Source organism: Leopardus geoffroyi, chromosome A1 (genome assembly GCF_018350155.1).
Source record: "Leopardus geoffroyi isolate Oge1 chromosome A1, O.geoffroyi_Oge1_pat1.0, whole genome shotgun sequence".
Taxonomy (NCBI): Eukaryota; Metazoa; Chordata; class Mammalia; order Carnivora; family Felidae; genus Leopardus; species Leopardus geoffroyi.
Window position 1 is genome coordinate 140,316,695 of NC_059326.1, and position 26,847 is coordinate 140,343,541.

Here is a 26,847-nt window from a genome sequence, read left to right on the forward strand (position 1 = left end):
ATGAAAGTCTTTGTCTCTTACCTGGAGCTTTTTGTCCTTTACCTGCATCCATGAAACTGGTAGGCTAGCTTACCAGCTTTCAAGCAAGGTGAAGTCTCTCGTGCTGAGAGAAGCTAGAGGCAGAGCAAGAGGAAGGGAAGGGGGTGTTGGGGCAGAAGATGATACGGAAGAATACTGTACATGGAACAGAGATGATCCAAATGAGAAATCGTTTTCCACCTGGACTACACTGGCCTCATTTTTTAAGTGTTCAAAGTTTCCATTTTGTGCTTCACAGAATCAGAGGTCTCCTTCCTTGGTGGGTGAAAGAAGGGGGAGTCTTTGGCTCCCTCTAGAGGTGAGAGTTTGCTAACAACGGTAGGGTGTCTAAAATGCTAATCTCTAGCACTCTTCGTTATAAAACAAAAGGAAATCTTGGGGCGCCTGGGTGGCTTGGTCTGTTAAGTATCCAACTTCAGCTCAGGTCATGATCTAGCAGTCTGTGAGTTTGAGCCCTGCATTGGGCTCTGTGCTGACAGCTCAGAGCCTGGAGCCTGCTTCCTATTCTGTGTCTCCCTCTCTCTCTGCCCTTCCCCGCTTCATGTCTCTGTCCCTCTCTCACTTTCTCTCAAAAGTAAAAATAAACATTTAAAAAAAATTTTAAACAAAAGGAAATCTGACCACGACTAGATTTTACATACATGTTCTAGAGATTGGGTATAATTCAATTAAAAAGAGCATTTATCCTTTAAAGTAGGAGGATGGGGTATACACACACACACACACACACACACACACACACACATATATATTTGTATAGGTGTATATATATGTGTGTATATGTGTTTACAGGCACGTGTATATATGTATCTCTTTTAGTTATGCATGTTTAGACAGTAATGACAGTTATAATTGTTGAACTGTAGAGAGGAAATTGTATTTAACACCAAAGGCTTAAATAGTGCTAAAATTTTGCCCACATTCTTAGGCAGCTTTGTGTGCAAAGCTAATTCTGAGTGTGGTGAACACTAATTCTGAGTGTGGCGAACTTTACAAGAATTATCTGTAATTGATTTTTAGATTGCTAAACAATTAAGACAAGAGATCTAGAAACCTACACAAAATTATTTCCAAAAGCTGAACTTGGAAGCTCTGAAATGAAAACTCACCATACAACCTGGGTGTTTCTTGAATCAGATTCTCTTTGGGAAAGTCAGTGTGTGGGACATTGAGAGAGAGACAGGGTTGGAATCAGTAAGCAATAAAGGCAATAGTGACAGCCTGTGAGATTTGTCGGACAGCATCCCTGCTCCTCTGTCAGCCTGTCTCCACTGGGGTGGGGCAGGTCTCCGGTGAGTGCAGGACGGCATTGTCCTAAGGTGTGGATGAGAACAGGAGCATAGCACAATCTGATCCCTGAACACTGCACTGTTCCGCTTATCTGCCAACACAGCTGTGAGGCCCCAGCATGGCCCCAAGAAGCAGTTTGTTATCTGCAACAATGCTGTGTGCGCGGTGCTCCCCCTCCTCCTTACAGTGAGTCCAAGTTTAACACGCTTAGGCAAATTTGTGCTGTGAGATTTAAGTGATCACAGATTTACCGCGTTGTGGAGCCTCAAGATGGGAAAAGTAGAGAGGCTTGAGAATCCCAGTTTAGCTGAGGGCAGGTGTATAGAGAGAAACTTGGTAGCGAATCTGTTACCTAGTTTCCCAAGGAGAGCTGTGGTTCTGTCCCTTCCTGCTGCTGAGGTTTATGAATCAGCCACATTGTGGTTGGCATGCTCCGGAGCACATGGAATTTATGTCCCGGAGTTCTTCCCTCCAGGAGCTAATTAATATACTTCTGCTGGGGAGAGAGTGCTTGCTCTGTGTTCCTTCTCCTTGGAGTCATGGCGAGAACTCCCATGGTAAATCCAAACCACGCACAACCACCACCACCCATAAAACACCCTCTGCTTCGATCCTGCTTGACATGTACTTCATTCCTCTCTCCCTTCTACTTCAAAAATTTCCTCGCTAAAACAAAATAAAACCCCCAAAATCTCTTCTTGAGTTACCTGGAAAAAAGACTTGACAGGAACCGGAGGGAGAATTTCCTAGCTTGATTTCTGGTCCCCTCACTCGCCGTTTAGTTTGTGGTAGGAAGTAAGCGGGGGAGGGGAGTTTCCCTTAATGAGTTTGCTTATTATGTTCTTCTTTTGAATGATTTGCAGTAAGAAAAGAAATATCAACAAATTAAATCATTTTGATCTTCCTTAAAACTAAAAGTGAGAAACTGTTTGGGGATCCCAGTGAAGCAATGTGTTTAGAAGTGTCGTGGGGACTGTGCTATTCCAGGTATGTGTTATTGTGTAACAAACTACCAAAAACGTAATGGCTTTTGAACAATATCAATTTTATTAGATATGACATTTCTAATTATATTTTATTTATGGGTTAGGAATTTGGACAGAGGTTGGCTGGGTGATCCTTCTGTTCTCACTGCCATCAGGGTTCACTCAGTGGTGTTTATCTGGCGGATGGACTGTTCTGGAGGGTCCAAGATGGCCGGCCCTTTGTCAGGGCTCAGCTGGGACTGTAGAGGCTGGTGCCGGCATGGTGTTCTCAGGGGAGCCAGACTTCTTGGATGGTAGCTCAGGGATCCTGTCCTAAGTGAGCAAGGTAGAAGCTACATGGCCTTTTATGACCGAGGCTTGGAAATGAAATAGCATCACTTCTGTCATATTCTGTTGGTCAAGTAGTGGCCCAGAATCAAGGAAAGTCAACATAGACTCCAGCTTCTTGTGGGAGGAGTGCTGAGGAATTTGAAGCCACATTGCATAATCATCTTACGTGCATGAAGAGACATCCCTTTTGTTACATGTTAGAATTTCATTTTATGAGCCACGGTTTAGTGCATTAATTTTCCTATTAGCCTTTTTTCAGAGTGCAAGATTTCCAAAACATTGTTCTGACCATTTTGAGTTTTATACTAGTGACACTTGGTTTTTTAGGATTTTAAATTCTAATTTTTTTTAAAAAAATGAGGATTGGCCAACTTTTTATTTCACTAAGGAAGGCCATTTAAAAATAATAATTGCAACAAAACACACCACTTTTGATGCTGTCATTTCACAAAACAAAAGACACGTTTCCATTAAAATAATAGGAAAGACATGTCCTTAGAATAAAAGATCTTTAAGCCAAATAAATTAATCTTTATAAAATGGCATATATTATTTTTCTTGGGTTTTTTTGTTTGTTTGTTTGTTTTTGCATTTCACTATTGGCTGGTAGAAACTTTTTTTTGAAGTCTGTTCTGTAGTTGTGTGTATTTGGGTATCATTCTTCTAGACAAAAGGTCTCAGGTAAGCTATTTATCACACTTACTTGGGACACTCAAGATCTTGTAGTCAGGACTTCAGATTTATATTAGTTCCTCAATTGCATAGCTGTATGTGAGTGGTACAAGGGTTTAGGTTAAATCACCTATGTTAAATTCAAATTACGTTAGCTAGGTTTTCCTGATTGTTTGAAATGTGCCTAGAACAATGTGGTGTGATGGAGTTTCAGAGTAAGATGTACACAATATAGTGCCTACCGGGGGTCAAATTACAACTAAGCTGTAGAGATAAGACTGATGCACATGAAATACTGACAAAGAATACAAATCAGAATGTGGGCGAGAACATATAGAAGTTCCTCATGAAAACTAGAGTAGTCTGGGGTGTGCTCCCAAAAATTGTGGAGGTGAAATTCAAGGTACACGGTTTGGGTGAAAGGCAAGAGAAAGATGTTTCTGGTAAGGTTAACTGGATAAAGGTTCAAAGAAAAGAATGACTATAATGTGTTTAAGGAACATTGAAGGATTTAGGGATGGGTTGATTTTTAGCATAGCTGGTCTTAGGTTCTAGAGGACAAAACAAAATGGATTCAACATTCTTTTTTGTTTTGTTTTTGAGCTATAACATAATAATTGATTAAAGTTTCTATTTTTTGTTACCCTCAAAGCTTTTCCATCTTTTCCTTCCTAATCCAAGCAGATGGCTACCTGCTCATGCTAGACACAAATCATTTATAATCATACTAAGAATAACGAGCCGCTAAATAACAGCTTCAGTACTGTGGGTCATTACCTGCATATTTGGGTGACCTTCCCCGAAATACCTAAGTGTTCTTCTGATAGTTTGGGATTAGGAGCCCTTGCATGATGTTTCATCACTAATGACAAAATAAATCTCAAGTGTCAAGAAGGGCTGCCCTGAATTCACCTCGGCTTCGCCAGCAGTAACGGATTAGGACCAATATCCATTAGTGCAAGGCCGATCCTGATATTTATTCACTCAGTGCTCTGGGGTGACGGCTTAGGTAGCTGCCTATTTGGGGAAACAAAAGGTCATGTTGGAGCACCAGAAATAGATTCTGGAATTCTCTCTTTAGACATTTCCTGGAATCGATTACGACCTAGTCTGGTTTTCATTATGATACCTCACACGTAAAGTTAAAAAAACAAAAAACCCCAGCAGCAAAAAGAAACTTCCGCATAATTTTCTGAAAGGGGTCATGGAGGACTTGTGTAATCATTTTGTAGTCAGTATTGATCAAGCACGGTGTGATCTTTGAGTCTATTTTCAGACCTGTTTTCCTACCACACAGTCACATCCCCAGTGTCTGGAAATGGCCTGAGTTAAGCTGCAGGAGCCCTTCCCCTTCAGGCATTTTTCAGTTGCTTAAAATATCAAAAGGTTTGATACAGACACAGGGACACAGCGCCAAGATTATTTGCCCGTCTGGTCCTCTAATGTACCCTTGCTTTTAGATTTCTGTGCTTTGTTTGTTCACTGTGCTCATATAAAAGAGGCTCCATTGGGGGAAAAAAAAATCCTTTCATTGCTGGCAGGTATACTTGAGAGTAAGGAATTTCTCTTAAGCCTGTTTCTCATGCATTTTCCGGAAATGAGACGCGTGATAGCACCGTTCTTCCAGAATAGCCCACTCTTCCAGGAGCAGAAGCCCTTTGCTGGTCTCCACAGTATCCGAGGAGAAACCACCTTTCCTGTTGTCCTTTTCTTCTGAGGTGTTCTCTGCTCCATCCAGACCTTCTGCCCATTTCCTTGACCACACCTTCTTACCTCTGACTTCTTTTACTTCTCTTCCTGTGGCTGTTCCTCAGGGGTTGATCCTTGGGTCTCTGTCCTCTCTTTCCTTCATCTTTGCAGAGAAATCCCACATTTCACAAGGCTCTAAACTGCCCGCCATGCTGCCGCCACTCCAGCCTTGGTGTTAGGGTTTCTCTGGTCTCTCAGATACTTCCTCTGGCCAGCTCCGTCCTCACACACCTGCCCTCAGCACTGCTCCAGGCAAACTTTTCCTCGAAGTGGGGGTTTGCAAACTACAGCCTACGGGCCAAGTCCCACTCTTTGCTTGTCTTTGTAAATAGTTTCACTGGAACATAGCCATGCCCATTTGCTTACATTATTTTCTGTGGCTGCTTTCATGCTGCAACCGCAGAGTTGATCAGTTGTGACAGAACACGCAGAGGCTGCAAAGGCTAAAACATAGTCTTTGCTGTCTGGACCTTTACAGAACAAGTTTGCCCGTGCTGCTCTAAATGTCCTGATCTTTTCACATTAGGGCTTTGATTGCCTGAATTCCGCATTCAGGAACACATCAGTGGCTCCCCATTGTCTATGTAATTAATCAAAAAAAATTTGCGGGGGCTTGTTATCTAAGGATTTTTCTCTCACTTATCCCGCTTAATCGTACTTGTCCACACACCCAACCCAGCCACTCTTACCAGGCTGCATACCCTCGCTTACCTGTCCAGCCTTCTGCTTCTGCTCTTTTCCACTCCACACCTTCCCCCTGCTGTTGTGTATGTCTGAGGGGATGCAAAAGGCCATCCTGCCTATCTTCTTACTCACGGTCTCCTTCTTTTGACATTCAACTCAAGCCCTGCTCCCTTCATGAAGCATTCCTGAAGATGAGCTATACTGATCATGGCCTTATTGATTCACCTGTGTCACCTGTGCTGCTCTATTTGGCCCTGTTCTCATGCAGTGTAGTGAAGGTTACCAATGTGGACCTCCTTCACGCTTGTTTAAGACACTAGCCTGTCAGGCTGCTTTCCTGTTGTATTCTCTCTTTATAAATTTTGTTATGATTCTTCCCAAGCTATTCTACTCTTCCTTGTGTCGCTCTTCGGTTTACAACAACTGTGGTCTCTGACCACTAAAAATACATCCAGCCTTGTGAATCTCCTCCAAGCCCACGGCCCCTGCCTTAGGTCAGGTTGCCCTCATTCCTTCCCAGGGCATTCCTGAAGTCCATCTTTTTTTCCCCTGGGCAGGGCCTGGAGCACAAATTTAAGGAAGCACTTACTTTCGGGGCTTCACAAGTGCAGAGTTGACACCTGAGAGTTACTACTTCCTCATAGGTTGTGCTCCAGGCCCCTCAGGCCTCAGTTGCCTTACCCTAGATGTTCCCCTCCATCCTTCCCCACTTCCTACAGTTGATGAATGATCTCTTCAGGCTCCAGTGATATCCAGCCTGTTTCTTAGTTTCCCAATGGATAAAAGCTATCTCCTTGGGTTGACTCTAGGCTGTCTTCCATCCCAGTCTCCTGCCACTCTTGTCCCCAAGTATGAACTCTGCACCCCATGCATCCCCAACTACTTGGAGTCCCCTTAGTGTGCTGTGCTCTCACACACTCCCAAACCATTTAACCGAGTCCTCTTCTTTCCCTTGGAACTTCCCTGGCTAACTGGGAGCATTCTTACTCTTTGGTCTAAACTCAGCATGACCTACCATTATTCACTGGGAAGCTTTTCAGAATTCTGCAGAACTAATTAAGTCACTCCTTCCTTTTTTTCCCCTTAAGCATAATGTACTCACCTTAATTATAGCCTGTGTTTCATTTAATGGTAATTAATTTTTTGCATGTGTTTAATCTCTTAGGAAACCAAAGGTTCAAAGCCCCAGCTTCATATTGGAATCATTTGGCAAGTTTTTAAAGTACCATTGCCTAAAATAATATAAAAACAGAGAGGAAGACAAATCGTAAGAGACTCTTAAATACAGGGAACAAACTGAGGGTTGCTGGCAGGGTGTAGGATGGGGGGGATGGGGGGGATGGGAGGATGGGGGGATGGGTGATGGTCATTAAGGAGGGCACCTACTGGGTTGAGCACTGGGGGTTATATATATGTGATGAATCATGAAATTCTATTCCTGAAATCATTATTACACTATATGTTAACTAACTTGGATTTAGGAGGGAAGGAAGGAAGGAAGGAAAGAAGGAAAGAGAGAGAGAGAAAGAAAGAAAGGAAGGAAGGAAGGAAGGAAGGAAGGAAGGAAGGAAGGAAGGAAGGAAGGAAGGAAGACCTAAGCCCTATCCCAGAACCAGAATCCCTGGGTATGGCCTGGGCATCGCTGTTCTTTTTCTTGAAGTTCCCCAGATGATTCTGATGTGCATCCATTGTCTGAAACCGCTGCAAAAGACTGTGAGCTGCTCAAGAGTAGGGTCCATGCCAGTTTCATTTTTGTGGACCTCTCCTCACTGTTCTTCACTCTTCTTCCCTTCCCCTATCCTCACAGCTCAAAGGATGCCTGACTTACAGCAGGAGCTCAACTAAGAGCTGTGAATTAATGACCACCTGCTCATTGTTGACTCATTGATTGGGATTTTTGAAACAAGTGTTCAGTTACCACTTCTCTCCCCTAGCACAGGCCTGGAGTAGGGGAAGTTTGCAGAGAGGTCGGTCCTATTGGTATGGAACCAATAGGTGATCTCATGGCATACCACAAAATGACTCTCTGTAATGTTCTTCATTCCCAAGACTTGTGTCTTTAATGCTTTGAACAGCAAGGGGGCTGAAATAGCCCTTTTGGGGCCTCCAGAGCTATATATGTAAAATATATTTGAATATATATATCCAGTGGGCATGCTAGATACTAGCCATTTGAGGCTAGTATCTTCCTTTATCCAGTGGGCATGCTAGATACTAGCCATTTGAGGAAGGATGTTAGAGAAGACTGGGCTTCCTCATAAGGTTTCTCCTTCTTCATTTGGTTCTCTGGATTCAGTGAGAGTGTCTTGGGGCCTTTGGAAGCTGTTCAGTTCCCAGGTAGACTTGGGTAACAAGCAGTAATGCTATTTGATGCAGTGTTCCCTGCGTGTGCAAGCAGCTGGCTGCATCGGTCTCTGCCTGCACCACAGGACTTAAATGTCAGACTTCCCAAAGGTAAGACAGAAATGTGGTGTAGACTACATCTGATATTTACAGTTCTTTCCAGCAAAGGTGAGCCGACTTTTGTTGCAGATGTTCTCCATTGCAAATTAGAAAGGTTTTTCTTTTTCATCTGTACATATGCCTTGGATATTTTCACTTTCCATACTTGCATTTGATTTTGTGAAAGTCCACAGATGCATTTGGACACATAATGGCCCTTACCTGTGGCTACTAAAAACAGTAATTAGAAAAAGTGAGAGGTTGGTTAAGAGAAGGCTATTAATTAATTATTTAAATTCGTTGATTTAAATCTACTCAGCTTATTATTTATTTATTCAAATCGTTTCAAAATACAAATGAATAAATAAATACATAAAGTCTTTCAGACATAAAAATTAGATAACTCTTCCAGTACTGTTTCAGGTGGTGTCTTTTCAGAACTCAAGCTAAGGGAGGCCAAAAGCTGTAATTTCACTTTCTACACCATCCCAGAGCCCCCCTTTTCCTCCTCTTGTCTCTTTTCCATAACCATTCCCTTCTCTTCTGTTCTCTCTTTACTTCACACCAATAGTACTATTAGCATTTCAGGACCTTACACAAAAAGGAATCATGCTCAAAGTCCCAAAGGATTGTTCACCTTGCCAGAATAGAGAAGGTTTGTATGTCTCCTCATCTTGAATACACCTTTCAGTTGTACAGGCCGCAGACCCTTCCCCTTAACTTCCCCTAGCCAGACAGGATGTAAAGATTTCTCAGTGTAAGAAATATTAGACCAAGGGGTGCCTGGGTGGCTCAGTCGGTTGAGTGTCCGACTTCGGCCCAGGTCATGATCCTGTGCTTCGTGGGTTCGAGTCCCACATCAGGCTCTGTGCGTGCTGACTGGCTCAGAACCTCGAGGCTGCTTCAGATTCTGTGTCTCCAGCTCTCTGCCCCTCCCCCACTCTGTCTCTGTCTCCCCCAAATAAATAAACATTAAACAAAAATTTTAAACAGAAAAAAGAAATATTAGACCAAATACTACTGTATGAACAAGGTCCTCTTTGATAAGTGATACCTTGTGGAGATAGACTCCTGCATGAAAAAGTTAGTGTATCTGCCAAAGGCTAAGTTTATGTCCAGTACTATATCCAATCCAAGTGTGGCAGGCAAAAAAAAACACAACGATTCTAAAATTTGATCATAGCCTTTAGAAAAAGCAGCACTTATCTGCATGTGTATTCAAATAACAACAGTCTGAAATCTGGCTTTTCACATGTATCACTATAGATCCTATCACAGGGGTGTGGCTATGGCCCAAGTCCGACTTCTCTTGCAGCATAGCCGTATTTGTTTTTAGTTGAAGTGTAGTTGACATACGATGTTACATTTGTTTCAGGTGCACGACTTGGCGATCTGATGGTTCTTTATATTGTGCTATGTTCACCACAGGTTTAGCTACCATACATCACTATACAACACTAATACAATACCCTGACTATACTTCCTCTGCTGTACCTTTCATCCCCAGGATTTATTCATTCCATAACTGGAAGCCCGTATCTTTGACTTCTCTACACCCATTTTGCCTATCCAGTCACCTCCCTGTCCTCTGGCGATCACCACTTTGTTCTCTGTATTTATGGATCTGTTTCTGTTTTCTTTTTGTTTTGTTTTGTTTTGTATTCCACATATGAGTGAAATCATACAAGATTTGTCTTTCTCTGTCTGACTTATTTCACTTAGAATTATACCCTCTAGTTCCATCCACGTCACAAATTGCACAATCTTATCCTTCTATGGCTGCATAATATTCCTGTGTGTGTGTGTGTGTGTGTGTGTGTGTGACATCTTCCTTATCTATTCATATATCAACGGACACCTCTGTGGCTTCCGTATCTTGGTTATTGTAAATAGTGCTGCAATAAACATAAGGGGTCTGTATATCTTTTCAAATTAGGCTTATTTTTATTTTTCTTTGACTTGAAAATTTGTTTTATCCTAAGAAAATTCCCTTTTAAACATTTCTTTTTTTTTTTTTCAACATCTATTTATTTTTGGGACAGAGAGAGACAGAGCATGAACGGGGGAGGGGCAGAGAGAGAGGGAGACACAGAATCGGAAACAGGCTCCAGGCTCTGAGCCATCAGCCCAGAGCCCGACGCGGGGCTCGAACTCCCGGACCGCGAGATTGTGACCTGGCCGAAGTCGGACGCTTAACCGACTGCGCCACCCAGGCGCCCCAAGAAAATTCCCTTTTAAAAGGTGAATGTGATCATTGCCTCATGGAGATTATTTATCATTGAATTCAGAATACTGCCACAGAATGATTTTTGCAGAAATCCAATTTGTAAATAAATGCTGCAATGAATTATAGAGTAATGCATTAGCCCTGGATAACTGAAGTGCTTAAAACAATGTTTAAAAACCTGGTTAAACGTTTCTATGAGAAAACCTACTATATACATTTCTTAAAATTGTTCTCCTTAGTTTACATGTGGTTTAAAATGATGCTGGGGGAGAAGATGTGGCCCTTAGGTATTGTCATAAAGAATCAAAAGCAGCTTATTAGAAAAGAGACAGAAATGGAAATGTGATATTCATCAGGGGAAATGAGGGTATGATTAAATAAATGGAATCAGCCCCCATGTTAGAAAATGCTTTAGTGAGGAAGTCATGCCTGAGGCCTCTTTTAGTCTTCTGAAAGAATGAGAGGCTGGGCCGGGTGCACTGAGCCTGAGCTGTGTTAAGAGTAGAATGAGCCTCAGGTCAGGTTGAGCCTCCTGGAAGCCCAGCTGAATTAGAATCTTCATTCAATTCCTGAAAGGATCTGAGAGTCACAGCCTGGCCTCTCACATGGAGTTCTGCCTCTAGCTAGTCCTGGGCAGGCAGGTCCTAGGGGAGGCACAAGGTTTCTCCTTGCCCTTGATACATCTGCAGCTTGTGTAGGGAGATCTTGCTTGTTCTGTGTCTTTGGAATTAAAATATGCGATAGCCCATATCTCCTCCTGTCAAATATGTATTACATGAATACAAACTTTAAGTAAAAAAAAAAAAAATGTTAGAAAGGTTAAATGTTTTAATGGAAAGCACACCAGCCTAAAAGTGTGTTCAGATTCTAAAGTGAGCACAGATCTGTGGGAATCGTGTTCAGATGTGCCTTCTGACTTCTGTAGGGGTGGAGTGAAGCCTTAAGGGTCCGCATTTCTAGCATGTGCCTCCAGGGTGCTGGTGCTGTTGGTTCAGAGGTCATACTCTGAGGAGCAAGGATCTAGAAGATTTGATTTCAGGTACTGCCTTCTCACGGCGTCAGTTTTCCCGTCTGTAAGATAAGGGACCTCTGAACTCTGGCCATTAGCAGCATCATGAAGTGTGGAGAGCAGGAGGCTGGTTTGTGTCAAAAGCATATCCCTGCTCTGCGTTTTCAGAGAATCCTCATCATCATACAGGGAAGACAAAATAGAAATATGAAAACAAGCCAGGAAATACAATTTGGATTCTGACAATTCCAGAGTGTTTCCAGTTTTATTCACTTTGTGCCCTTGCTGACATTCAAAGGTTTGTCTTATAATTAGGTCATAAAATCCACAAATAAATCCTCTAATTGTGCTGTTTGTCTCCAATAAGCTACTGGAGAGGCTGAATCCTGTCCATGGCGTACCCAGAGGGACAGTCTAATTACCAATAATATGCAGCGTATGATCAAAAGATTGTTATCTTTAGATCTGAAGCATTTTCTTTCTTTAATATTTTAAATGTTTATGTATTTTTGAGAGAGAGACACACACACAGTATAAGCGGGGGAGGGGCAGAGAGAGAGAGAGAGAGAGAGACACACACACACACACACACACACAGAATCCCAAGTAGGCTCCAGGCTCCAGGCTCCAAGCTGTCAGCACAGAGCCCCATGCGGAACCCAAACTCACCAGCCGTGAGATCATGAGCTGAGCTGAAGTCGGAACCTTAACAGACTGAGCCACCCAGGCGCCCCTAGATGTGAAACATATTTTTAGCCAGAATAGAAGTGAAGATACAACTTGACACTACATTTCATTTTGCTAAACCTATCAGTTGTGGAGGAATTTAATGCCATCGTGAAATCTTTCTTATCCTTCAGAATCCTCCCAAATATTCTGTTCTCAGTGAACCCTTCCCAGATGCCACAGTCAGAATTAGTAGCCACCTCTCGTCCCCCTGCCCCAGTTACGCCTCCACTGGAGCACACACTTCATGGCTTGGCTCATTCTGTTATGTGCCTGATGTCTCCCTCACTGAATTATGAGCTCCTTAAGCCATCTGGATAGAATAGAAAGAGTTCAGCGACTTGGAACCCAGGTCCCTGAGGGTGCACTTCAGCACTGTTTTGTCCTGGTCATATGTCCCCAGGAAGCCATGGAAGGTTTTGGCCTGGATGCTCCACTCATCAGTGGCCACGATCAGATGGGGTTGTTGGGAGGGTTGTGTAAAATAATGGGTGTGTAACTGTCTGCCTCTTTTCCTGGCTCCAAGTAGGCATCAGATAAAGGTTTGCTAAGTTTTTCTTTTGTAAGTTCAGGGATCAGGACTTATAAATCCTTATATTTCTAGCACTTCAGGAAAAATCAGGCATAGTGGGCGCTCAATAAGTTCCTTAAAATTGAATTTAATATTCTCTCTTTTAAGGAGATTGAGGCATATTTATTTTAGGCATAGAAAAAATACAAGACAGAAAAATAACTGTTTGATTTTCCCCTAGTAGTTATAGTGAGTGCTTTTCTGAAATATATTAAATGTATCTTGAAGTATAGTTATTAAATTTCTGACAGAGATTTATTTCTGGTTTGCTAAGTTTGGAAATCCCAAACACAAGAGAAAAGATAAATATTACGCAGGAACAAAAAAATGTTCCTGAAGGCTATCCATTTTTCTATATTTATAGGTATAAACTTTCTGGAAGAAGAAAAATTGATAATAGTTACCTCTGGGAAGAAGGTCAAGAGCAGGAGAGAATATACAATATATAATATATTATATAAAATAATATAGAAAATATATGTAATATAAAATAATATAATATAGTATATAAAATATATATTATAGGGGCGCCTGGGTGGCGCAGTCGGTTGAGTGTCCGACTTCAGCCAGGTCACGATCTCGCGGTCCGTGAGTTCAAGCCCCGCGTCAGGCTCTGGGCTGATGGCTCAGAGCCTGGAGCCTGTTTCCAATTCTGTGTCTCCCTCTCTCTCTGCCCTTCCCCCGTTCGTGCTGTGTCTCTCTCTGTCCCCCAAAAAATAAATAAACGTTGAAAAAATATACATATAAAAAATATATATATATTATATATAATATGTTATATAAAATAAAAAATATATTATATTTTATTATATAAAATATAATTTATTATTTAAAATATATATTTTATTTTAAAATTGCATAAAATTATATTATATAAAATATATTTAAATTATTATATAAATATATTATTATGTAAATATATTATATAAATATAAATATATTTTATAATACAAAATATAAATAGTATATATATTATATATTTTTATAAATAAGGAAAGAGGAATTGAAGGATGGACCATTTTTATTTTACTCTTTTATATATTAAAATCTCTAATGAGTATTATTTTGGGGTTGCATAAGTACCCAGTGCTAACGATAAATGAGGGTGTTCTGCCCCTTGTCAAATCACTGAGCTGTCTCCATTCCAGAAGTCAAGGGCAAGCCCAGCTCATGCAGCCTTTACTGTACCTGAGCTTTAAGAAGCTCCCATGGTGGGGCCGTGTTCTCATACTACTGCCAGGTGGGAAAATCTAGCAATGAGTTATGAGTCCTTAAAGTGCTGGAATCATGACTTCATAAATCTGTGGTCTGGCTTAGTGAAGATGAGGCAACAGGTGACCGACTTAAGAATAAGGAGCATGCTAGGATATAGAGCCCAGTCCAGCAGGAGCATCATGCCTCCTACAACCAGACAATGGAGGGAGTTGCCCTCCTCTGAAACACTGCATGTCATTTTTAGCAAGAACACTAGATTTTCATTTTTCCTTGGCACCACTGAGCTATTTTCAGCATTGACCCCCTTACCTCCCATCAATGGCTGGGGACATGTCCATTTGGAATGTCAGAGAACAAGGGGTGCACCCCTTGTCATATGCTTGGGAAGAATGAGGCAGCATTTGCCCCTCGTCCCTGTCTATCATACTCTGCTACCCTGGACTTAACTCTAATTCTGTGAGTTAAGGAGAAGACACCTCAGAGACATGTGAAATAGTGCTTTCAGTTCTAGATGGTACCCCCACAGAGGGGCCTGGATGAACTGTGATGTTTTCACAGGAGGGCAGCCAGGATTGTTAAAGGAGTCATAACAACATTACACAAAGAACTGCTGATGGGCAGGGACGTAGTCACCACTAAATTTTCGATGGTCAAATCATTAACTTCTCTGTGCCAGTGACTGGGTTCCACAGTATTAACCTCAAAGGATTGTTGTGAGGAGTAAATACATTAATTCATGCACTTAGAGCTGGCAAGAGTTCAGCAATTGCTGGTGACCAGTTTTTGTCTTTGGGGCTGGGACTACAAGAAAGACTGCCACATCCTTAGGCTGCAGCAGCCATAAGCCCCTCCTGATCTATGGGAGCTCACCTTCTGGTCTGTAGGCATTTTTAAAGAAACAGGTATTATGAAAAGCTTTGCTGCTCTTTATTCTTCTGAGAGGCATGAGTAGCCAACTTGAGCCTCTTATGCTATAAATAAGAGATTGCTTCATATGCATTTCCCTGGGTGAATCTGTCTCCTTTGGGGATTCCTTTGCCTTGTGCTGATACAGTCTTTAAACTGTCTGGTGACCATGCACTGGGCTTCGTGATTTGAGTATCTTTTTTTGTTGTTGTTTTTTTGAGAAGGATGATCTCTGTATCGTTAGCCCTGTAGTATAGGGAAAAACATGTCATTCCCACCAAGGCAGAGGATGACCACTCACCCCTTTGCAGTATCCCCGTCTAAATGAAAATGGCTTTTGTTTTGTCTTCCTGCACATTTGTTCCAAAATTTGCCATCCATTGTAGCTGCTCATACTCAGCTATCTGCAAAGCAGCATCCACAGGTCATTGATGTCAAGGTCATCAGCCTTTACCAGATGTTCTCCTTCTGGGTCTCATATTGATCCATTAGCTATGTATTAAGCAAATGAATTCAGGGTGAGTTTTTAAATAGGATATTTCCCAAACTAATCTGAAGCAATAAATTGTGTTTTTTTAACTTGTTACTTTAATGCTGCTGAGTATCTTGAATGTGCCTTTGAAAAGGAACTGTTCAAGGGGTGGTTTGGTGAAGTGGGGGAAAAGCAGAAATGGTTGTGAGATGTTGTAGCAGCTTTTTTTTTTTAATTTTTTTAACGTTTATTTATTTTTGAGACAGAGAGAGACAGAGCATGAACGAGGGAGGGTCAGAAAGAGGGAGACACAGAATCCGAAACAGGCTCCAGGCTCTGAGCTGTCAGCCCAGAGCCCGACGCGGGGCTCGAACTCACAGTCTGTGAGATCATGACCTGAGCCGAAGTCCGCCACTTAACCGACTGAGCCACCCAGGCGCCCCTGTAGCAGCTTTTTAAATGCCACATCCAGATAGAACAGACTTTCATTTATTAACTATGTCGTTTCCCCCTAGACATTGGCACACCCTTTTAGAAACTTCCCTGAAGTAACTTTTCCATACCTCATATTATTTCATCCTGAGAAAGATTCGGGACAGGGCTTCTGGAGGCCTGGTTTTTTAGAAGAAGCAAATGAATTAGAAAATTCACGTGTGTATTCGCAATGACACCAAGAGGGACATCGACATAACTCTTGATTTTGCATCTGTTTCCACTATGGAAGTAAAGCCAACCATAATAAGTTTAACAGTTCCCAAACTACAACAGCTGTTTTTCTTCTCCTTAGACTCCTTAAGGTTCTGATCCAAGAGAATATTTTCTCTTATGAGCAAAGTTTGAGACTATTTTAAGATTAATTCTTATAATCTCTAAACCTACCTTCCCCAGGAAGGGCCAGGACTTTCAGGGGAAATCAGAGAGAAAGACACGTGGAATCCTCTAGAGATTCCATAAGAGTCTGGCCTTGGTCCATTCATCTGCTAAAGGCAGAGATTTGAAGCAGGCTGAAGGACCAATTTGATCAGGGACCCCTTGACTCAGTCTCCCATCTTGACCTTGTCATGGTGCTAGGCTGGGCATTTGGACCAAAGGTGACATGCCTGAGAGTTAAACTCCAGGATTGTTCTGGGCGGAGCCTCCTTGTGCCTGTGCACTATGTACCCATTATCACGAGGTTGGTGAGAACGTCACTATTTTGTCTTTTGCCTTTGTCATTGGTCATGACAGCTAAAGGCAGCCCACAGAGAGCTTACTTTCCAACTTGAAAGATGATTTGTGTATCCTGAAGGATATATATATATATATATATATATATATATATATATATATATATTTATTTTGAGAGAGAGAGAGAGAGAAAGGAGGGGAGGGGCAGAGAGAGAGAGAGAGAGAGAGAGACAGAGAGAGAGAGAGAGAATCCCAAGCAGGCTCTGCACTGTCAGTGAGGACCTGACACAGGGCTCAATCCCATGAACAATGAGATCATGACCTGAGCCAAAATCAGGAGTTAGGCACTTAACCGACTGACCCACCCAGGCACCCCTGAAGGATATATTTTTTAAAGGAAATTTTTCCCATACAAATGCTGAAATATATTTTGTCTCTTGTTCATTTGCTCTTACATGTGTCATTTGCTCCCAATCTCTGACATGTTTCTTTGTTTTCTGTGTGTTGCAGGCAGCATAGTGTACCTCGGGATGATGGCAGGGGCTTTCTTCTGGGGAGGACTGGCAGACAAAGTGGGGAGGAAGCAGTCTCTTTTGATCTGCATGTCTATCAACGGATTTTTTGCCTTCCTTTCATCCTTTGTCCAAGGTTATGGATTTTTTCTCTTCTGTCGCTTACTTTCTGGATTCGGGTAAGGTTTTTTCCTTCATATTTTATAGCAATATGTTTATTCTTCATAATTGTGTATGTTTTCCACTCTAGAGGGCCTCATTACTGAAAAATTATCTCTTAAGAACTGCAGTATTGGTTCTTAGAAATATAATTATCGACCCGTAAGTACAGGAGAGAAGAGAGAATACATCTATGTTCTAGTGGCTGATTCTTTTAGTATTTTACTTCCAGGAAATGGTTTTACTTTAAGTGGAATCTATGTCAGAATGCATTCATAAGTGCTTTTTCTTCTGAAAATTTAATTTAAGCAAGAAATAGCTAAGGTCCTACCTATTATGAGCTAGTTAAAGGTTCAAACCATTCAGGCTTGCTCTTAAATCCAGTATGAGTGTGTCTCAAGCAAATGTTATTTTATTGATCTATGCTAACAACGTATTTAACTTGGTAGGAAGCCTTACTTCTTGAGATGTAATACATTCTTTTTATAAGTTCCTGATTTTTACTGAATTAACAGAAGTTGCGTTGTTAGCCAAGTGCAATGGCATAGTACCATAGCTCCCCCTTCTCCATGGGGGATACGTTCCAAAGTCCCCAGGTGATGCCTGAAACTGCCGATAGTACTGAACCCTGTATGTGCTAGGTTATTTTTTTTATGTATGTATGTATGTATGTATGTATGTATGTGTATGTGTATATATACATGTGTGTGTATATGTATATATATATATATATACATATATATATATATATATATATGGTAAAGTTTAACTTACCAATTAGGCACAGTAAGAGATTAACAACAATACTAATAAAAATAGAACAATTATAACAATATACTGTAATGAAAGTTATGTGAATATACTCTCTGAAAATATCCTATTGTACTGTACTCTCTCCTCTTCTTGTGATGATGTGAGATGATAAAATGCTCACATGATGAGATGAGGTGAGGTGAATGATGTAGCCATTGTGATGTAGTGTTAGGCTACTATTGACCTTCTGATGATGAGTCAGAAGGAAGATTGTCTGCTTCTGGACTGCAGTTGACCACGAGGAACTGATAGCACAAGGAACTGAAACTGGGGAAAGTGAAATTGCAGATGATGGGGGACAGCTGTATAGCCAATGGTGGAGCCATTTTCTTTAAAGAGCTTGAAGCACTTGTTACTACCCTAAGTGAATCCACAGCTTAGGAAAACCCAACAGCTTAATTAGGAGAGTCCAAGATACTCTGCTTCAACAAGGAAAATGATAGTAAAAATACAAAGTTTCTGTTTGAGAACTTTATTTTCGCTAGAGACGTTCTTTCTGAGGTATCTGTCACAAGATGAATCTATAGGAATAACATAAAATAAAAGTAAATAACTGAATAAAGGAAAGGAGACAGTCCTGGGTTATGAATTTGAGAAGCATATTAGTTGTGGTTGTTGATGAGAGTGGTACCCGCACAGGAAAACACAGTTTTGCCAAAAGAGAAGATCAAAGAACTACATCAGGTCTTCCTTAATTACATAAAGTAGTGCTTTAAAATCACAGCTAAAATAAAGAGAAACATAAGGCATCAGAGGGAAAGACTGTATAACTGGTTACTTTAAGAGTTCAAAGATTTCCACATGTAGACTAATGCATCACTTTTATAACTCATTCAAAATATTTGACTTTTACATCACTTTATGCCACAAGATGTGTGTGCATATTGAGATTGGTGGGTTAGGGGCGCCTGGGTGGCGCAGTCGGTTAAGCGTCCGACTTCAGCCAGGTCACGATCTCGCGGTCCGTGAGTTCGAGCCCCGCGTCAGGCTCTGGGCTGATGGCTCAGAGCCTGGAGCCTGTTTCCGATTCTGTGTCTCCCTCTCTCTCTGCCCCTCCCCCGTTCATGCTCTGTCTCTCTCTGTCCCAAAAATAAATAAACGTTGAGATTGGTGGGTTATCCACAGATTTTTCTAATGTGCTCTTTCATATTCTTATAGACCTTCATATGCTACGCTCTGCACACAGTGGGCACTTTGCAAATATGTGAGTAACTTGCCCAAATTTCAAGAGCTCTCCTTAGAGTGAAGACATTCCAGTAGATCATTGCAATAAACCAAGAAAATTGGAAAGTTTGGGAAAGTGTAAGAATATTTTTTCCTTGAGAAACAAATTATCAGAATCAATAATTTGCTTTTTAATGATAGAGCAAGAAGGCCTTTCCTCAGCAGAGGGGACCCTTGGTGCTCAGAGCTCTGTATGATATTGGCGATACACAGGGCAACCTGGGGAGGTAATTTGGATCATGGATTCAAGGGGCTGCAGCAGACCTAATGCTGAGTGAGCCGGGGTACCTGAGGAAGAACAGGTGTTGTCTGGGGCTATTTGTTTAAAGGACCTTCTCGGGGTCCATAGGATAAGGCATTCTTGCCACCAGGAAAGGCTAAGTCTCCTTTCTACTTCTTTTTACCGATGTAATACCACAAGCCTTCCGCGAAAAGGCTAACACCTAAGTTCTGAACCTTCTAGGCCTTTCCATTGACAATCGTATCCAGGAAATTGCAGTGATATCCATGGACTCAAAAGTCCCCGACTGTGGTCAAATCATTATAGCAGTTTTAATTGCCAGTTCTGGATTATGACGTGGTCAACCCAATTGACTGCAGAGAAAAGGGCTATTATGGCGGTTGCAAAATACTCCAGGCTAATGGACTGCCTAGAAGTTAATTCAAGGGCAGTACAGAAGCAGACACTGCCTGGATATATTCAGGATATCATCCTCTTCCCTGTCGTAGACAAATCATTCCTCAGCCAGCAGTTCAGGGCTGCTGACTTCTAAATAACATAATCTACCTGGCAAAGCACAGTCTGTGTATTGCTAACTCAGCTAGGCTCCATAAATTGTGATACCAGAGGCTAATGCACTGTGCCTTCGCCAAGTTGGCACAGCGCTGGGAGTCCAGAAATCCAAGTTCACCACACCCTTGCCCTTTACTGGGACCTTAGGAGAGTCATTCAGGCTTTCCAGCCTGATTCTTCTTTTGTGAAAAGAGATGGAGATTACCTAGGCTGGTGGGGGGGGCGGGGGGCGGGGATCTGAAGGGGAAGTTCAGGTGCAAAATACCCAGAGTTTTGTGGGATCCAGCTGCTGAGGGGACTGGAGAAATGAAGTTGTTAAGGAAAATGAAGAAAGTTATCTTTGTTCCTTGGCTGAGTTTATGAGCCATATCACCTACACACAACATGTGAGACGCTCTCTCTGTGATTGAGGGCTTTTCTCGGCATCTCTCAAGTTCCATCTGGACACCCTGATTCACTCTCTGAATCTCTGGGCCAGTTCAGCCAAGGCTCTGCTTTCTCCAGAGATCTTGTTGTTTGTACTTAGTTAAGAGCTCCCGTCATCCCCATCTGATCTGAGTTCTAAACTGAGTAAAACTAGATGACCAAGGAAATAAGGTTTCAGAAGGTTGGTGTTTTTCTGTCATGGGCCTCTGATGCTCACACCTGTCAATGCTCCATGTGTTTCCCAGGACTATGGCTCATGCCATCTTTTCTGCTATCAGAAGTTCTCCCAGAACCCTTAGAGCTCAGGGCACCAGAAAGACCAGAGCATCCTGAGACCAGCCCTTCCAGTGGCTCTCACCACAGAACCTGCAAATATTTGCTTTTCATGTGTTAATTTCTCTCCTCCTCCAGCTTGTAAATTGCAAGAGGATGGGGCTTGTCTGCTCAAGGCAAGGTGGGCATCGTTACCTGTAAAGGACACCAGTCCCACCAGTGGTTAGACCTGTTGTATTGGCCACTTGATTGTGGTGTTGCCAGAAGTGAAATAGGTAGGAAGCTTGCTATAGTCTTAGTTGGTCTGGATAAGCAGAAGAATTCTAGGTCAAGTGAATGAAAGCTTAACTTGAATCATAAAAGGCATGAGGCTCATGAGAGAGTCATGGCCCATCAGTGAATTCCCCGACTTGAGCCAGTTTACAGACCCAGAATGCCTCAAATAAAGGGGAGACGGTCTCTTCAGGACATTAGTATACTACTGAAACTATGCACTGTTAATCTTTCACTCAGCCTTCCCCAAGAGACTTACGGCCTTTTGCCAGGGTTACACTGCTGAGGGGAAAGGAGATAATCAGACTTTGGGGGGAGGGGGCTTACTAGGCACTGTCTCTGAAGTGACACTAATTCCAGGAGATCCAAACTGTCACTGAGGTTCACCAGTCAGAGTAGGGGCTTATGGTGCTTGGGAGATCATGGAGCTGTAGCTCAGGTCCGTCTCAAAGCGGGACCCACGGTACCCACTGAATCCATCCTATGGTCATTTCCCAGTTCCAGAATGCATAATTGGAATAGATATCGTTACTGAAAGAATCTCCACATTGGTCTAGCACCTGTCCACCAGTTCCACACACTAGGGATTGCAGAGGAGGAAGAGAATTTCTGGGTCATAGGCAGAGCCTTCATTTTGCAGATTTTGGTTCAGTGATGGAACCAGGAAGACACAGCTAGGACTGAAGTTACAACTTAGTCCTTTTGAACTAGCAACTCTGTACATAAGTAAACTGCATTCTGAATCCAAGGTCAAGATACCTTCATGTTGATTTTATTGCAAATGCCACTGTTTGCCAGCTGCTCTGTCTTATTTCATTGCTGAAGCATCGACAGCACTGTGTTACATTCCTATCTCTGCAGATAAGGCAGACTGGGAAGGATTACTTCATTTAGCCTGAGGTCTACCTGAGTTTGTGGTTTTATTGCCTTTAAATGTGCTTTCCTCTTAATTTCCCACACCAAGTCATGAGTATATTTTGTTAGAAACATAAATATGTCCAGCTGCTGTATTTTGTGTGACTTTAAATATTTATTCAGTACAAAGAATGATTTTCTAGCTGGAGACAACAGTGAGAATGAGGAATAGGGCATCACCAATTATTCATCTGTCTCTCACTTTCCTAAGTGAATCTCACACCAGGGAATAGACGCTTCCCTCTCCTCTTTTGTTACAGAAAATTAGGAAGAGAGGAAATGGAGTTGACACCACTGATTCATTTTCATTTGCCCCAGAATTAAATTATTTGTTTCCAGTCACTGTTAATTATGGGAATTGTAATGCTTCAAATGCTGGGCAATGTCAGAGTTGGGAGCTTCTCACCGAGGGCCTGGCATAAAGGTCAGGAGGAAAATATAACAGCAACAGAATCAAAATGAAATTTCTGTGTGTCTATGTATCAGAGTGAACAAATACCATTACTCCTTCTGCAAACGGAGCCTCACAAATGCATACTTCAGAGCTACTTTCAATATCCCTCTATTAACTGCATTAGAACCAGAATACCTTCGCTTTGTAGAAATGATCCCCACTAACTGGAATTCTTCAGTGTTTTATACTGAGCATCTCATTTATTCCCACAACATTTTTAATAAGTAGGTATGCAAAAATATTATGCTTTTTTTTTTTTTTTTTTAATTAGAAGCTAGTGGCACAGATAGATTAAGCAGCTTCCAAATGTTCACTAGATCCTCAGGTCTTCTGAGTTTTAGTCTCATTCTGAACTGTATAAGGTTCTCCCCTTAAAGTAGTCTTTCTCTTAAGATACATTTTATTTCCTTCTCATATTTGAAAAATGCAGACTCATTTCAAAATTTGCGAAACTCTTAAAATGTGTTTTATCAAATGCCTGTATGTGCTTGCCCTACAAGAGATGCTATGTTAAGCACTTATAATATTGACTCCCTTAAACCTCGTGGTGACCCTATGAAAAAGATAGCCTTTATTCTACCCATTTTCTAGATAGGGAAATTGAGGCACAGAGAGGTTAAATAACCGTCCAAGGTCACATAGCAAGTTATGTAGTCGTACACAGGCAGTCTGGCTCCAGAATCCACGTTTATACCAGCAGGCTGTGCTGTCTCGGATTCAATGAGAAGTGTCTCTGATTTCATATGACACAGTGCCCAGTACATGATAGACACTAACTAAACATTTTGAACAAATCAATTCAGAAAGGTTTCTGACCCAGAGAATCAGTATGGAGAACTGTGCTACTGTGAAAGATGAGGCAACAGATTAAATTACTTTTGATCCAAAAGTAATCACACACCTGGATTGTGAACAGTAAGTCATTGTTTTCTTAGGCCTGTGTTGTCCAACGGGCAGCATGTAACTACCAAGCACTTGAAATGCAGCCAGATTGAGACGTGCTGTAAATGCAAAATGCATAACACTGGTTTCAAAGACTTAGCACATATAAAAGGGTGCAAATACCTCATTAATAATTCGTATATGGATTACAGGTTAAAATGATAATATTTGAACATATATTGAGTTAAATGAATATATATTAAAACTAACTTCAACTGATTGTTTTCCTCTTTGTCTTAATATCTTTTCTAGAAAATTTAAAGTGATATATGTGGCTCACATGATACTTCTTTTGGAAGGCACTATCTTAGACAACGGCTTATATGAGAATTTCCAACATAAAGGTTGACCTTCTGGACACTTATTTCCCAGTTGCTCTTTGGCAAAGGTTCTGTTGATCCCAAGAAAGATGTAATAGAGCAAAAGACCTTCCAGACTTACAATGCATAATTGTGAGAAATTAGCCATATGTGCTCTTTTATTTAAATTCTTTTTTTTTTTTTTTAACGTTTATTTTTTGTTGAGACAGGGAGAGACAGAGCATGAACGGGGGAGGGTCAGAGAGAGAGGGAGACACAGAATCTGAAGCAGGCTCCAGGCTCTGAGCTGTCAGCACAGAGCCCGACGCGGGGCTCTAACTCACGGACCGCGAGATCATGACCTGAGCCGAAGTCAGCCGCTTAACCGACTGAGCCACCCAGGCGCCCCCGCATATGTGCTCTTTAGAAAAGACTCTGCCAGCTCCTTGAGGGCAGGGACTTATGTTCCTCACACCTGTACCTCCAGCAACCGTGATGTGCTTCGCCCAGAGTCTGGCTGGAGGGGGTGGGGTGGAGGACAGGTAAAATGGTAGCTTGGGGAGAGGGTGAGTGGAGGAGTGGATGACTGGATGCACACAGCACGTGACTGGAGAAGTCCACGTGTTTTGTCGTCACTTCTTACAGATCATCGTAGTGTTCGTCACCGCCTTTATTCATGACACTGTTTAGGTGGTCCTGGAAGGTGTTCTTCCAGTTCTTTCCAGAACTAGATTAATTTTGTTTTTCAAGACAGCATTAGCATCCTGATCTACGGCTACACCTCCCCGTCCCTTCCCCCCCGCCCCCCGGCATAGTATCTGTGCTGCTGTGGATGCTATAGGTTCGGGGGCTTAGGGTAGCAACCTGATTGCAAAGAAGGCTAAGAGAGTTGTACTGAAGCTGTTTTCTTAGAAACACATCTTTTATCCAAATTAGATATTTACATCTCAATATTTTTTAAAATAGTCAAGTTTTCTACCAGTTATTCTATCCATACTTTACATAATATTGAGAAAATAACAACTGCCCATATCAAAGAATATGAGTTTTTGTTTAAATCTGTGGCTTTGGAGAGTGGAAAACTAGAGGTACCCAAACCACACATCCTTTAGCACTGCCCTTGGGTATGGGAGATTCCCATTCTTGATTTGATGACTGGTTCGGTTACCAGTAAGTGTTCTCCTGTTTCTACCTTGAGTACTCGTAATGAACAGGTGCTTTCTAATTGATGCAGCAATCTCATTTTCTGTGTGAACCCAGTCCATTCAGAAACCATTAGATCTGTATTCTTTTCTCTAAGCCTCTGTAGTAGTCTGTTTGCTTTCATGAAAAGGAAGTCACTGAAAAGTCCTTCTTCAGGACTGCTGCTTTAATTGTTTATTTCTGGGTCCAATTCAATAAAGCATAATGAATTGGTTCTGAATTGCTGTGCAATTTGCCTGGCAGTTCAGTGTCGTTGATTTCCATTTTTTGTTGATTCTGAGTGAGGATTAAAAGGATATTTTCATGCAACTTTCTTGTAATTGTATAAACTATACCCAGTATAGACTTCACCATTCAGTATTCTTTTTATAAGCCCATAATACCCATCTTAGTAAAAGCTGTCAGAGTCAGCTCGGGTAGACTTCGCCCTCTGCATATTATCAGTATGGAGCATGTGACTTTACAGTGCATATTAAACTTCCTCCTGAATTCTTTCCTCACCTAATGCCCCATTTCCCAGTGGAAATGGAAGATGGAAGATTGAGGTGAAGGACCACTTGACAATCACATGGTGAAATAAGTTAGAATGAAATTATTCTTTGTTACATGCTTACTGGGGAATTAGAGCAGAACAGAATTACTCAATAGAATCCCTCCTCAGGACAAGAACTCATCAGACATTCCATAATTTTTCCTCTAAACTGTCATATTTCAAGCCATTTTAAGTACAATTACTCTTTTTATCCATAGCCTCCCTCTTTTATTGCAAAACCCTGAACTCTTCCCTATCTTTGCCTCAGTAGCCAGCCTAAGCCAGTATGATGAGGTACAGGGACCAACATAATCTACCATAGCTGCCGTCTGAACTGGACTAGTATGAGGTAAGGCTGTGAAATTTGCAGCCTTAAGATCATCAGGCTTCTCAGTTTCTCAGTGAAGTTTGTGCAGACATTAATATTTGGCATTCTCTTTCATCCTGCTGTGCTAAACTGACTTAACTTATGTGTCTCATATTCCCGACAGAGGAGATATTTTGTCTGTAAAGCTGACACACCCTTTGCCGTATACAATATCCCGCTCATGAATTTGCCTTAGATTATTGAGGAAAATTAATATGTTTCATGATATTCACAAGATGCCTGGTATTGAGTCATATGTAGACCTTTTGAGGTGGGGTGCGTGTGTATGTGTGTGTGTGTATGTGTGTGTGTGTACGCTCATAGATGTGGGCACACATGCGTGTAGAATGGGGTTGGAGAGTGGTCCCAACTTATTCTAGAATGTGTTTTAACACAGTTTTTTTTAGCTTCTTTATACTTCTTTTTTTTTTTTTTGTTTAATTTTTGAGTGTTTATTTTTGAGATAGAGAGAGACAGAGACAGAGCGCAAATGGAGGAAGGGCAGAGAGAGAGGGAGACACAGAATCCAAAGCAGGCTCCAGGATCCAAGCTGTCAACACAGAGCCCCACGTGGGGCTAGAACCCAAGAACCATGAGATCATGACCCGAGCCAAAGTCGGACGCCTAGCTGACTGAGCCACCCAGGTGCCCCAGTTTCCTTATATTTCTATAATTAAAGTTGTAAAAACCCAACATTAATTACTATTTCTTAAGAATAACTCCAACTCTGAAATTCCAAATATCAACTCTTTCAGCTGTGTCAATTTAATTTTGTTTTAATCTGGCTAATATTCCACCTATATAGAGTGTGGATTTGAATTATTATTCCCTCTAAGCCTCCTATTCCCAAATATAATTAAGATTTGACCCTTTTTGACAGCTAATAAAATAGATTCAATATCTGATCCTGAGAAAAAGTCTTTATAAACCATCTTGATCTGATTGCTTCATTTATGTAAACATGCCATCAAATATGAATTTGAGAAAACTTCAACAGTAGTTAATTGACCATTATATAATGAACAATACAAAGGGGGCATCTGGGTGACTCAGTTGGTTGAACATCTGACTCTTAATTTCAGCTCAGGTCATCATCTCACAGTTCATGGGATTGAGCCGTGGATCAGGCTCTGCACTGACAAGCACGGAGCATGCTTGGGATTCTCTCTGCCCCTCC

At 41.6% G+C, this 26,847-nt stretch overlaps 1 protein-coding gene across 1 annotated transcript in view; it reads left to right on the top strand.

Annotated features, from left to right (window-relative positions):
* SV2C (synaptic vesicle glycoprotein 2C) overlaps positions 1-26,847 on the top strand; it is a 231,303-nt gene that overhangs the window by 90,622 nt on the left and 113,834 nt on the right. Inside the window, exon 3 of the mRNA XM_045495986.1 lies at positions 16,996-17,176. Within this exon, the coding sequence (XP_045351942.1) occupies positions 16,996-17,176 (181 nt within the window). The remainder of the gene's footprint in view (positions 1-16,995; positions 17,177-26,847) is intronic.